At 37.0% G+C, this 14648-nt stretch overlaps 2 protein-coding genes across 2 annotated transcripts; both read left to right on the plus strand.

Moving 5' to 3' along the window:
* Nucleotides 1-456: 456 nt before the first annotated feature.
* Nucleotides 457-2123, plus strand: LOC131026574 (blue copper protein 1a-like). The gene is made up of 2 exons (XM_057956466.1): nucleotides 457-675; nucleotides 1569-2123. The coding sequence occupies exons 1-2, from the start codon at nucleotides 510-512 to the stop codon at nucleotides 1889-1891; spliced, it is 489 nt and encodes a 162-aa protein (XP_057812449.1). The 5' UTR covers nucleotides 457-509; the 3' UTR covers nucleotides 1892-2123.
* Nucleotides 2124-3915: 1792 nt separating this feature from the next.
* LOC131026540 (blue copper protein 1a-like) lies at nucleotides 3916-5471 on the plus strand. Its single transcript, XM_057956431.1, has 2 exons — nucleotides 3916-4172; nucleotides 4506-5471. Exons 1-2 carry the CDS (start codon nucleotides 3926-3928, stop codon nucleotides 4835-4837), a joined length of 579 nt encoding a protein of 192 aa, XP_057812414.1. The 5' UTR covers nucleotides 3916-3925; the 3' UTR covers nucleotides 4838-5471.
* Nucleotides 5472-14648: the final 9177 nt, after the last annotated feature.

A 14648-nucleotide genomic window follows, 5' to 3' on the forward strand; every position in this document is an offset into this window, starting at 1 on the left:
TCTTCAAATTATATAATTTTTGTTCAAAAACCCCTACTATACCACCAAACTGAATCTTAAATAAATTATCTTCTAAAATCTCAAATTCGAAATATAAAAAAATACAATCCTATCAAGGATTTACTTTGTGTCCGCCTTGCGTCAGTGTGGTACATATTAATCAACTGAACATAATTAAAAATAATGAAATTAATAATTATAAATAAATTCTCACTGTGCCGATCGGCAATTCGGCATGAAGTATATGGGCAGGACAAAAATAATATACATAAGATAGTCATTTTTACCGAGTCAAGATTTTCATATACTATAGTTCTATTACACGACATTATCAAACTTGCGGCTTATACTATGTTGATAGCTAGTGCTGCTTTTGGCCGGCTGGCTAGCGACATTTCTCCATCTAAATCTACTATAAATACAGTATATATGTAATATCATCATAAGCAAATTGAAAGCAAAATATATAAGCAGTTTTGCAAGATAATAATTAATTAAGTTGAGAAAACATGGCCTCCAAAGCTTTCTTGTTCGCAGTGATCGTGGTTGCGGCAACGGCGGCAGCTCCGGCTTTCGCAGTCGATTACGTCGTTGGAGATGACGACGGTTGGAAATTGAATGTCAATTACACTGCATGGGCTCAAGGGAAAATGTTCTACGTCGGAGACACCATCGGTACGTTTATTCTGCTCATAATTGATCGATTATCCTATTTTGAAATTTATTGCACGCACTGTTACTCAAATATCCTTCCGTCACTATTTTTATATATATAACTTTTACATATACACATTAATTGCATCCATTTACAACAAAACAAAATGTGTGTTTTCGAACTTGAAGATTTAATTGATTTTTGCATTGTATATTCTTAAAAACTGGCAGAAGGGCAATTTTGTCACCTCGTCCTAAAAGTTTGTAGACTTTATTTTACTCGGAAGAAAAGTAGGTATTTTTGGTCATTTAAGATCATCTATTATAAATTTTTGTTACATAAATGAAGAACATATATGTCACAAAGGGTAGTTTAAGATTGTTCAGTGTTAGGGTGTATATCTTCTTTATATAAATCATAAATTTTAAATTTTTAGTATTGTCATACGTCAATTATCCATGAATATTGCAATAGAAGATGTCATATATTGCGAGGAAATAGAGGATATCTAAATTGATTTTTTGTGTTTTTTCACTATTTAATTTTCACTCTTTTCACATGCTCTAATCATGGTGAATAATTTTCCTCGGATAGAATGGAAAAGAAATTTCATCAATCCCATTGTCCCTCAATACCACTCTGAATCACGATACTATTATCATAGGACAATAGTGTAATGATATTTGTTTTTCGCCCAAGAGAACATAAGATTAAAAAAAAAAAAGCTGTGTAAATCCACCTTTTCTTAAATTATATAATCATATTCAGAAAACGTAGCCTAGAAGAAAATTCTTTACACACATACTGAAATATATATTTAAGATCAAACAGTTTGTAAAAGGAGAACCCCGAGTATTTCAAAGATTTAAATCCAATTGATAAATTTAATTAGTGGAATATTTTGATCGATCAGCTTTCAAGTATGCGGTGGGAGTGCATAATGTGTACAAAGTGAACGGAAGCGCCTTCCGAGAATGCTGGGTGCCGCCGCCATCAGAGGCCCTAAGAACGGGAAATGACATAATTAGCCTTGCAACCCCCGGGAGGAAGTGGTACCTTTGCGGCGTTGGCAATGGCACCCACTGTGAAAGTGGGATGAAGCTGGTCATTACCGTCATGTCCTATGCCCCTATGTCTGCTCCTGCTCCTGCCCCTGCCCCGTTTCCCATCTACGGAGCTCCCACCAAGAAGCCCATCACCATTTGGAGAAACTGGAAACTCAAATTTCACTTCTAATCTCATGCTCTTGTTTTTTACTTTACATTACAATAAAGTTCAAATTTGAAGCCAGGCAGCATCGTTGATTGAATTAGCTAGCTAGGTATCAGTTGTTGTTATAAACCAAATTTCGTTTGTTTGTTTTTTTGTTAATTTGTCTCGTGCCGTGGAATTTTACCAGATGTTTGAGTAGGAGTGATTCTTCTTGTTTCTATGAACACTACAAGTCTACAATGAAATGGACCATTCAATATATGTTTCCGGACACTTGTGAGACTAGAACTAATTACATGTATTTATGTAGTATGGTGAATTACAATATCTCAACGCTTAATTTAATTGATTGCAAAGTTAACTTCATTTATTCCGTAACGACTCCGCTCCAAATTTAATGATTATCACCACGGATCAATATGAGTATTTGTTCAGTGGTACTTGGGCTTTAATTTTAAATTAATATGCTTTATCGTACAATTTAAATTGTGGCAAATTTTTTGTGAACGGAATGAGTAATACTTTCTCCATCCTATTGATAATGACGACACAATTGTGCTAGGCACGGTAATTAAAGTAAATAAGGACCACTTGTAAGGATGATGTGCAAAATAAATTTATGGTGTAAAGTAAGTAGGGACCATTTGTTTATAGTGTAAAATAAGTTGCGCACAAGAATTAAGAAAGGTTAGGGGGGCCTAACTATTTCTACTTTTAGAATGCATTATTATATCAATGGGACTGTTGGGAATATATGAAAAATGTGTCATTATCAATGGGACAAAGAAAGTATACTATATTGTACTCCCTCGAATGAATACTCATTTTTCTTTCTGATAAGTGCACCACATACGACCCACATATAAGAAAATTCTACTCACACACACTCAATCAATTTCTTAATATCCGCGTAATTCTCAAATGGGTACTCATTTAAAGGACAAATGAAGTATTACATTATTGATGTTACATATACTAGCGGAAATGACGTGCATTCACACGTAAAAAGAATTATTTTAATAAATAAATTTTGATATGCGTAACTTTACATTCTTTATCATTCTTATAGTTACATTTTTCATTTTAATATCTTTTATAAACCAATTATTGGATTATTTCAAGAAACTATCTTTCAATATCTTTCATTTTAATATCTTTTATAGTTACATTAGGTTTCATGTTTACATAATTAATTTTAGTTCAAGAATTCTAATAAAATTAAACTTGTAATAAAACTATTAAATAATTCTTTGAACTATAATTCTAAAATATTACATTTCCATAACAGTATATTAAAGAAAAGAAAAAAGAAATCTAGGAACCCCTTGAAAGCACAACGAAGTTAAATTAGTATTAAAATATATAACATATACACATGCATGGTAGATGCTTAGATTCATTATATGTATAATATATTAAAAAAATCCATAATTATTCATAAATTAAGTATATACGAAGGATATACTAGGGATACAAGTACTAGAGATACACAATTGTCCATAAATTAAGTATACACGAGGGATATAATAAGAAAATCAAATTTTTGAAACAAAGTTTATGTAGGAATATGTATAGATTAGAGATATAACATGCAATCCAAATTTTATGAAACAAGGATGTTTTATAATACATATAATTGGCTTGTCATTTGTACACAATATTATTCATTAATTATCATTGTTGCATGTTACATTTCCTATTTATATATCATCTACAACAATCGTGTTTTTTAGATATCATACACACACTTATTATGTCTTGATATATATGTATGGAATAGAAGAAAAAAGAATATTTTAAAGTATATAAAGCCAATTTTGAGGCGAAGTATTTAAAGCAAATTAACCGCGCCATTTGGCGTCTTAACTAACAAATTAACAAAGAAGTACATATTAGATCCTACACGGTTCACTACTTTATTCGGACCAAGTCATTAGCGTCTTTGCCTAAAACCACAATTTGGCAACTTCCCTGTAATTGAAATTTTATTGCGATGTGAAAATATATATAATAAGTGCCATTGTTAGCCGGCTGCAAAGCCTTTAAATAAGCCAACATATGATCATCAAGAAATCATCAAGTATCAACATTAACCTAGCTAGCTTATTTCAATTAATAAAACGCCTAACTTCAAACTTTTCTGAGATGGCTCTTAATGCTCTCTTGTTCGCGGCGATGATGGCTGCCGTAGCTGCACCAGCTTTTGGATCCGACTTCATTGTTGGAGACGACGCCGGCTGGAAACTCAACGTGAACTACACCGCGTGGGCGCAGGGAAAACAATTCCACGTCGGAGATAGGCTGAGTAAGCTCTATTCATTATATATAAATACATATATATGAATTGAATAAAATAAATATCTATTTTTAATATTTCACAATAGTTTAAATTTTGTCATCTACCAACTTTATGTGTTCTTAATTTTTTTCTCCCTCTCGTAATTCGATTTAATAATTTTATTGTAAGTTAAATACATAGTTTTTTCTTTGTTAATGCTACATAATCCTAAATTACATGCAAGGTGATATCACCTGAACATTATACCCAGGATCAAATTGACCATATACTAGCTAGACAGAAAAAGTGAAAAACCTTGTCCAATTAAATTAAATTGATATTGATAAATTAATGTTGCAGTTTTCAAGTACACACAAGGATCTCACAACGTCCAAAGACTGAGCAACGCCGGCGACTTCCAAGGGTGTACGATATCTGCTGCATCTCCTACCGGAAGTGACATAATTACCCTTGCTAGCCCGGGCCGGAAGTGGTACGCTTGTGGCGTTTCAGACCACTGTTCGAAAGGGATGAAACTGGCCATAAATGTAATTTCAGACTTGGCTCCGGCTCCGGCACCAGGATCCGACCCAAAGAGCCCCGGGAATTCGGCAGCTAATGGATACTCCGGCTTCATGTCTTGGGCTTGGGCTCTTGCTGCTTTAGTTCTCCACAAAATTATCATCGCCTAAATACCTGCTCCACAACACATGCATGCTCTATTTTAATTTGGTGGTTTTTATATATTTTGTACTGTCTGATATAATTGTTCTGAAATTATTTTATTTTTTAAGCTTTCGAAGTTTATGTTGTTCAGAATTATATTTCGTGTCAACTTGTATTGGCCTCGTTGCTTGAAGAGTTATACACGTTAGACGGTTCAACATAATTAAATGCATGAGTGAATTTTCTTGAATTGGTATTTGTATATTGTATGCATGGGAACGTGTTTAGATTTATTTTTTATATATAAATTAAATATTAATTCGATTATTGTATATATAGAATAATAGTAATATATTTTAGCTATAATTGACAGCTAAATACATATAAAAAATTACACAAATTTTATGACTAATAATTTTACACAGTTTTAAATTACACATATTAAAACTGACATGGCATATCATAAGTTCAACTTGGACAAAATGATCAGTTTAACAAACTACATCATATAGATCGCACGTTAAAACGTCTTCGTTTTATGAAAGTAAATGAAATAACTCAATTTTTTTTGCTATTTGTTCGACTAAATGTCTCAAAGAAGAACTACATATAATTTGTCATCTTATTTTCCTAAGTCAAACATTATTATTTTGCATATTATATTAAGAGTAAAATTTTGAAGTAGCCAAAATGAAGCATAAAACACAATTTATGGCCACACATTGAAAAAACACAAATTTTGGCCATTTTTATTGATTTGGACGTTTTTGCCCTTAATGAGGCGGACTGGGTAGGATCAGGCACGCGGGTCGCGTGCCGGGTCGGGTTAGGCACTTATGGCACTATTAGTGCCATAAGTGCCATCTTGGCACTTATGGCACTAATAGTGCCATAAGTGCCATCGGAAATCCAAAATAAAATCAAGTAAAATAGTCATTTTGGCACTTATGGCACTAATAGTGCCAAAAGTGCCAACGCAAATTCAAAATAAAACTAAGTAAAATGGTCATTTGGGCACTTATGGCACTAATAGTGCCATAAGTGTCATACGTGCAGCACAAATACAGAAACAACAACATCATTTAAACCCTAAATGGAACATCTAAACCCTAAATGGATAATCTAAACCCTAAATGGAATATCTAAACCCTAGGGGGAAGTTTGCACTTATGGCACTTATGGCACTAATAGTGCCATAAGTGCCATACGTGCAGCACAGATCATATCAGATCAGATCAGATCTGTCGATGGCTGAAATCGAAGGAGGCGGAGATCAGATCTGCCGATGGAGGAGGCGGCGCAACGATCAGATCAGATCCACCGCCGCCGCCTCATCAAATCAGATCCAAAAAATCATCTCAGACACGCCCAAAAAAATTAGAAAAAAATCAGAAACTCGAAATTCCCCCAATCGAAACGATGTCGTCGAACAACGACAGCCCATCGTCGCCCACGGCGGCAGCCACCGTCAACACTACGCCTTTGCTTGGCGACCAGAGCCCCAGCAATCGCTCCCGCTTCCTCGGCCTCCGCGACGCAGCTCGCTTTCTCCACCGCGCTAGCAGCCACGGCCGCTCTATGTGAGTGCCCTCCGTCTGTGTCTGCGAAACTACGCCGGAACAAATCGAGGAGCGCCAGAGCGATTGGGCCAGATCGAAGAGCTGCAGTGCGATGGGTAGAAAGGGCAAATTAGGCATTCCGCCTAATTAATGGCTAAAATTTGATGTTTTAAGATTTGAGGCTAAAATTTAATTTTGTATGCCCTGTAGGGCCATTCGGCCCTATTATCTCTTATATTAATTAGTGCATATTGCCTCTTAAATATATCTATTATAAAAGAGCTTTATTTTATAAAATCTGATTTGCTTATTATATCCTTGTTTTTTAATCTATTTTAAGGAAGATAATGTATTATTATTATTATTAAAGGTATCATCTATATTTAAGTAATTTTGAAGAGTTCAAACTTATTTAAAATTATTATTTTGGGTAGGGATGTTGTATAATAATAATAATAATAATAATAATAATAATAATAATAATAATAATAATAATAATAATAATAATAATAATAATAATAATAATAAATACAACATCACTTTTATGTTACCAATATTGTTGCAGAATATGTACAAGTATGTATAAGGTTCCAGAATCATGTATATATATATGATTGTATGAGTATTATAATTCCAACATTATAGATCCTCCTTTTATTGAAAAAAAAAAAAAAAAAACTAAATTGTGTATTTAAATAATGAGCCAACCTTTGAGATAGTCATATTGAGCAATGAAACTCAATATTTGGCCATTCATATAAAAACACAAGATTTGGCCATTTTTTACAATTTCGGACCGTAATGCCCTTAATTTGGGCGGACCGGATCAGGTTGGGCGCGCGGGTTCGGGTGGTACTTTTGGCACTAATGTTGTAATTTGTGCCAAAAGTACCAACACAAAGCAAAAGAAAAACAAAAAAAAAATACTACTAAGTAATTTGATACTTTTGACACTAATGTAATAATTTGTGTCAAAAGTACCAAATTACATAGAACAAAAAAATATATTAAGTAATTTGGTACTTTTAACATATTGGAATCAAGTTCAGATGTGGTATCATGTTATTGTTGTTTAAAAATCACATATCTTTAACTCCCTGTGGTTCTTCAATAACAGGTTCGAAGTTTTTATCAAATGTGTCAATTGGTAAAATTGACCACTTGTTAAGTGTAAAATTAAAAATGCCACTTTTTATAAAAACTTGATCTTATGCCCAAATTAAATTGAAGAGTCGAAATTGCCCTTTTATGTTGATGGCTTTACATCATTTTTTGCGTTAAGTCTTACATTATTGTCACGACCGCACTTGCTAAGGATAGCAAATTCGGGAAAACCGCGACTAGGGGAGGGGATTTAGGAGCGGGATTAGAAAAGGGGCATGTTTAGCTTCTTGATGACTCGACTTGTATAAAGAAATCAATCGAAATATCTAGATATCAATGAAGGCCACAAGGGGACCGTACATAATATTATCCCAAAACGGGGTACTCAATGGTTTTAGTACATTATTAAATAATACATATTGTTTGACAAATGACATAATATCTTAACATAATCAGTGTTCGCAGCGGAATAACAATCTGAGTATATGTATGAAGACATATACTCTACTCTGAGGTAATCATCCTAGATCGACAAAAGCTCCGCTTGCACACTACATCCTCGATCACAGCTCAACCTGCACATTTATAAATACATACAGGGCTAAGTACAAGAGTACTTAGTGGACACTTGCCGAAATTTACATACATGCATAATATTTTATTGTCAAGCCTTTCAACAGTAGTAAGATACGAGGGTTTTCCTTTAAAGACTCGTATTTACCAAACATAATATCATTTCTTTCATCAATAACCCGCGCAAGTATTTTATATCATTAATCACCATATCAGTAACTCGTGCCGAGAGGGAGGCCTCCCTCTACGGACACTATGATCGGCCAACCCGCTAGATGACTCACGATCACAAGGTGTACACTAATTCCGAAGGGATTTGCGGTCCCATCCAGAATCCGAATTCGATTATCATCAGATAGGCAATTAATAATAAAACATAAAGCATTTAGGCATTGACAATATCATTTAAATTTCATAAGCATAAAGTCTTAGCAATTCTAATATATAATTTTAGTTTATACATAGAAAGCCCACCTGAATAGCAGACTCACGGTTTAGCTCTAACTCTGGTGCTTGACCTTTAATCCGAGAAAATAAAATAAGATTCTAATTCTCGAAAAATCTCAATAAATGAGGATGCGTGAAATGATTATGCATGACTCATATTCCTTTAATTAAATTATGAGATGCTAATCCTATTTAAGGAATTAAAGCTCGTCTTATGAGGTCGGATTATTAATCTTTAATAATCTACTCATCTTAAAATAATCTAATTTACTTACTAATTAATGATTAGTAAGTCTTAAAAATTTATCACTAATTAAAAATAATTAGGATTAATAATGGGGCCTAAATTAATAAATCTCATTGGGCTTAACTAAATAAATTTCATTGAACTTAATCAATTAAATAGTAGGAGTTCAATTAATAAAAATAATAAATTCATTATTAACAATTAATAGAAGCCCAATCAAAATAAATAATAAGAGCCCATTTATAAAAATAATAGAGTCCAAACAATATATATATATTAGCCCAATGGAAATAAAATAAGCAAAGCCCAATTGAATTAATCTCCGGCCCAATAAAATAAACTAGGCCCAAAAGGAATCGGCCCAAACCCGGCCCAACTGAGGAAGGCCCACTCCTCTCTTCCACTATTATCTCTCACGCCTCTCTCTCTCTTTTTCTCTACCAATATTTTCCTCTTTCTCTCACAATTCACTATCATCGGTCCCCCTCTTTTTTTTTTATAACACAAATCACACCACTCAACATCATCTCTCTCCTTATCTTTAATAAAGTAAAATTTCTCCTCTTTATTAACAAAACACACGCTGCACACACATTTTTTTATAACTCTCTCTCTCTCTTTATTAAAGCCAACATTCATTCTCTCAATATAATTATCGAGACTCTCTCTTTTTTTTTTTTAAAAGCAGAACCCACCATCTCCCTCATTCTCATAATTAAAAACGCTGCTACATCTCTCTCTTTCTATTCTCGCAACAATCAAGCCGCCTCCTCACGAGTTCCACCGCCAACGGTTCCGGCGAGAGCCGCGTCGCCTAAAGCCGCCGAGTCAGCCGTCTGGAACTGCTGCTACTCGCCCGGAGTCGCGGCTGCTGCTTCTCCTGTTGCAGAGCTCCGCCGACTGCTTCTGTTCGTGGAGCACCAAGGCGAGCTTCTCGCCTGAAACCGCCGACTGTTGCTGTTCATGGAGTCGGCCTTCTGCTGTCACAAATCTGCCGTCGTCGCAGCGAGACCGGTGAGCAGCACCATCGTCCTCGCGTCCCTCTGGTAGCCTCGCGAGTCGCCGCCACTTGACGTCTCTCGGTCCGACTGAATAGGGCAGTAGCCCCGCGAGTCGCTGCTGTCGTTCTCGGGCTCCGATGAGGCCGAGAAAGTTGCCGTTGTTGCGGCTCGACTGTGCAGGGCCGCGTTCGATGCCTTTCTAAAAGCTAAGTTATTGTTCTATCTCTCTACTATTGTATTTCAATTCGTTTTGTTGCTGATGGAAATTCTCATGACTTGGTTCTAAGTACAAAGGCAGTATAAAGGTATCAATGTATGAATTAAACTATTTCTGTTGAATGCTAATCATGTACGCATATGTGTTTTGCTATGTTTCTCTGTAATAAACTTCATCCTATATTTCTGAATTTCTAAAACATGAAGTGAGGAAAGTGAAATGCATATATGAAGATAGTGAACTGAGATGGCATGAAATACCTTGAATGGTTTTGTTGGTTGGTTATTGTTTGAATGAACTGATACTTGAAAATGCTTTGGCAGAGAATGATGAAGAGCAGTGCAGTCTTTCCTCTTTTTGCTAGGAACGTTTGTGGAATGGGAATGAGGAGATTATGCTTGGTGATTTCTCGATGGAAGGAGTAGATTTGTTGCTGTGATGAAGAAGGTAAATGAGGATGAATTTATACTGAACTTAAGGAGAGCTGATTAGTGTGAAAGGATGATGAATAGTACGGCTAAATTGTTGAGCGTGGTTGAAGAATTATTGAGGGAGCATTAATTGCTGTTGACATTCTTGAGATTAATGAGCGTGGTTGAAGAATTATTGAGGGAGCATTAATTGCTGTTGACATTCTTGAGATTAATGAGCGTGGTTGATGAATAGTACGCTCAACAATCCTAGGAGATTTGCTGAATTCTTTTTTTTTTTACTATGTAGGAGTGGAAAAGAAAAGCTAAGCACGAGTGAGAATAGAGTGGCTGAGGGAGCATGGCGTGCTAAATTTAAAACACGGAATAATATCTAAATTAATAACGTAGATTAAATTCTTCACAAGTCGGAATAAATTCACGACTCAAGAAATAATAATAAAAATAGAAAAATAATTCTACTGTGATTAATAAATAACATGACTTAGCTATTTCAGTTATGAATCTGAAATGAATAATTATTGGTTTACTCAATAATTCTCATCGCGGTTTTATTTACGCGAAGCTACTGACTTGGTAATAAAATAATAATCCTGCTTAATTGAATATAATCCAGTGTCATAAGCTGAATTTAAATCATAAATAATTACTGGGCTTCATTTACTGAAAGATGAAATAATAATTATCGTATTCCTGGATTTAAATATAATAAAAGAGCGGGTTGTTACATACTACCCCTCTTAACAAAAATTTCGTCCCGAAATTTGCATACCTATGTGAAAAGTTCTGGGTATTTTTCTTTCATCTGGTCCTCAAGTTCCCACTTTGCTTCTTCCGGTCCATGGTGTCTCCACAGTATTTTGACTGACGCGATCGATTTATTCCTCAACTCTTGCACCTTTCGGTCCAAAATGGCTTCAGGTTTTTCCTCGTAGGTCAAGTCTGGGTTAAGAATCATTTCATCTTGGTGAATCACGTGTTTGGGGTCAAACACGTACCGTCTCAGCTGTGACACGTGGAACACATTGTGGACGTTTCCAAAGCTAGGTGGCAGTGCCAACCTATACGCTACGGGACCTATTCTTTCAAGGATCTCATAAGGTCCTACAAAACGGGGTCTCAACTTACCCTTAACACCGAATCTAACGATCCCTTTCGAGGGTGATATTTTAAGGAAAACCTTGTCTCCAATCTGAAATTGTAGTTCAGTTCGTCGGGTATCAGCATAAGACTTCTGTCTGTCCTGGGCCTCTTTAATTCTTGCTCTAATCTGGCGGATGGTCTCGATCATCTCGCTTACTGCATCTGGCCCAAGGATTTTTCTTTCACCCACTTCATCCCAGTAAAGTGGTGATCTACACTTCCTTCCATACAGCGCCTCATAAGGTGCCATATCAATGGTTGCCTGGTAACTATTGTTGTAGGCGAATTCGATCAATGGCAGCACTGATTCCCAACTTCCTCCTCGGTCTAGCACCACTGTCCTCAACATATCTTCAAGGGTCTGAATTGTCCTTTCTGATTGTCCATCTGTTTGAGGGTGAAAGGCGGTGCTAAAGTTTAATCTCGTTCCCAACTCTTTCTGCAAACTGATCCAAAATCTAGAAGTAAATTTTGAATCTCTATCTGAAGTAATGGATATTGGTATTCCATGTAGCCGTACAATCTCACGAATGTACAATTGGGCTAGTTTCTCCGATCCATGGGTAATTGGAATCGGTATAAAATGAGCGCTCTTTGTGAGACGGTCTACTATTACCCAAATAGATGTGTTGCCCCTATTTGTCTTGGGTAGACCCGTCACGAAATCCATCGCTATGTGCTCCCACTTCCATTCTGGAATTTCCAATGGTTGTAATTTCCCATATGGTCGTTGATGTAAAGCTTTCACTTGCTGGCATGCAAGGCAACGCTCTACAAACGAGGCTATATCTCGTTTCATCCCGTCCCACCAAAACTTCTGTTTTAGATCTTGATACATTTTGGTACTTCCGGGATGAGCGGTATAGGGCGTGTCATGAGCTTCACTCATGATCTCGTTTCTGAGTTCCTCGTTATGGGGAACACACAATCTTCCTTCAAAAAGAACTGCGTTATCCGTTGCCTCTTGGTAGCCTCCTGGCGTGCCTGTTCGGATCTTGAGACGAACTTTTTCCAAGCTCTCATCCGCTCTCTGGGCACTGACGATCCTTTCTCTGAGGTCTGGGACGGCTACTAGAGTTGCAATAATTGCTCTTGTCGTTGCCGGTGGCTGAACCACTTCTATCTTCAATTTGTCAAAATCCCTTACAAGCGTGTCCTCTTGAGTGAGAAGAAGTCCTAACTCGGATTGAGTTTTACGACTTAAAGCATCAGCTACTACATTAGCTTTTCCCGGGTGGTAGTTGATACCGCAGTCGTAATCCTTCACGAGCTCGAGCCATCTCCTCTGTCTCATATTCAAGTCTTTCTGCTCGAAAAAATACTTAAGGCTTTTGTGATCAGTGAAGATTTCACATCTAACTTCGTATAGATGGTGTCTCCAAATTTTCAAAGCATGCACAATTGCTGCCAGTTCCAGATCATGAGTGGGGTAGTTCAATTCATGTGGCCTTAGTTGTCGCGAGGCGTAGGCAATGACCTTTCCTTCTTGCATCAACACACAACCTAGCCCATTTTTGGACGCGTCCGTGAAGATCACGTATTCTTTATCGGCTGCTGGAACTGCTAGCACTGGTGCAGTTGTCAATTTCTTCTTCAGCTCTTGGAAGCTGGCTTCACACTCTTCGTTCCACTTATACTTGATTCCTTTGCGAAGTAATTGCGTCATTGGTCTCGCTATTTTAGAGAATCCTTCGATGAATCTCCGGTAGTATCCTGCCAAACCTAAGAAACTCCGGATTTCATTAGGTGTGGTTGGTGATTTCCACACGCGCACGGCTTGCACCTTGGCGGGGTCCACCTTGATTCCATCTGCTGATACGATGTGCCCTAGAAACATTACTTCTTTCAACCAAAATTCGCACTTGCTGAATTTGGCGAACAACTTCTCCGTCTTTAATGTCTCCAGGATGATTCTCAAATGATTTTCATGCTCTTGGTCATTCTTAGAATAGATGAGGATATCATCTATAAACACTAAGACAAATTTGTCTAAATATGGATGGAAAACTCGATTCATGAGGTCCATGAATACTGCCGGTGCATTGGTTAGACCAAATGGCATGACAATGAATTCATAGTGACCATATCTTGTGCGGAAAGCGGTCTTAGATATATCCTCTGGTCTGATCTTCAGTTGATGATAACCAGACCTTAAATCTATTTTTGAGAATACACTGGCTCCTTTTAGTTGATCGAACAAATCATCTATCCTTGGAAGAGGGTATTTGTTTTTAAGCGTCAGTTTGTTCAACTCTCGATAATCAATGCACATTCTCATGGTTCCATCTTTCTTCTTGACAAAGAGTACAGGCGCTCCCCAAGGCGAGACACTGGGTCTGATGAAACCCAAGTCCAAGAGTTCCTGTAGTTGCACCTTTAATTCTTGTAGTTCCTTTGGGGCCATCCTGTACGGTGCCTTTGATACTGGGGCAGATCCAGGTTCTAGATCAATGGTGAAATCTAGTTGCCTGTCTGGAGGTAGTCCTAGCAATATTTCAGGAAAAACTTCTGGAAAGTCTCGTACTATTGCCACATCTTCCACCTTCTTGTCTTCACTAGCTTCCCCGTTTAGGTAGACGAGATAAGCTGTGCTTCCTTCCTTCATCATCTCTTTTCTGGCTTGTAATGCGGATATCACTGGTACTCTTTTCTTCATACCTATGCCGTGAAATTCCGTCGGTTCCTTTCCAGGTGGTCGAATAGAAATTTTTCGTTCACTACAAAGGATGGTGGCGTGATTCTCAGCTAGCCAGTCCATTCCTAAGATCATATCTACGTCCCACATGAGCAGAATATTAAGATTGTTCGCTACCATCTTAAGTTCTCCTATTTCAAATTCTACGTTCGAGCAAACATGTGTGGTGGTAGATCTTTTTCCTGAGGGTGTAGTGATTCTTAAGGCACACTTAGCTCGTTCTGATTCGATTTCTAAGGTATCTACGCAAGGGGCAGATATAAAAGAATGCGAGGCACCAGTATTGAACAGAATCATTATGGAAAAACCTTTAAGCTTGCCCATACCTGCCAGGTTTCCCTGGTTCTTCTCGGGCTGGTTTTGGGTGAGAGCAAAGGCTCTCGCCTGCTGCGGCAATGGTTGCTGCCGCCTCTGTTGCTG

Source organism: Salvia miltiorrhiza, chromosome 1 (genome assembly GCF_028751815.1).
Source record: "Salvia miltiorrhiza cultivar Shanhuang (shh) chromosome 1, IMPLAD_Smil_shh, whole genome shotgun sequence".
In the NCBI taxonomy this organism is placed as follows: domain Eukaryota; kingdom Viridiplantae; phylum Streptophyta; class Magnoliopsida; order Lamiales; family Lamiaceae; genus Salvia; species Salvia miltiorrhiza.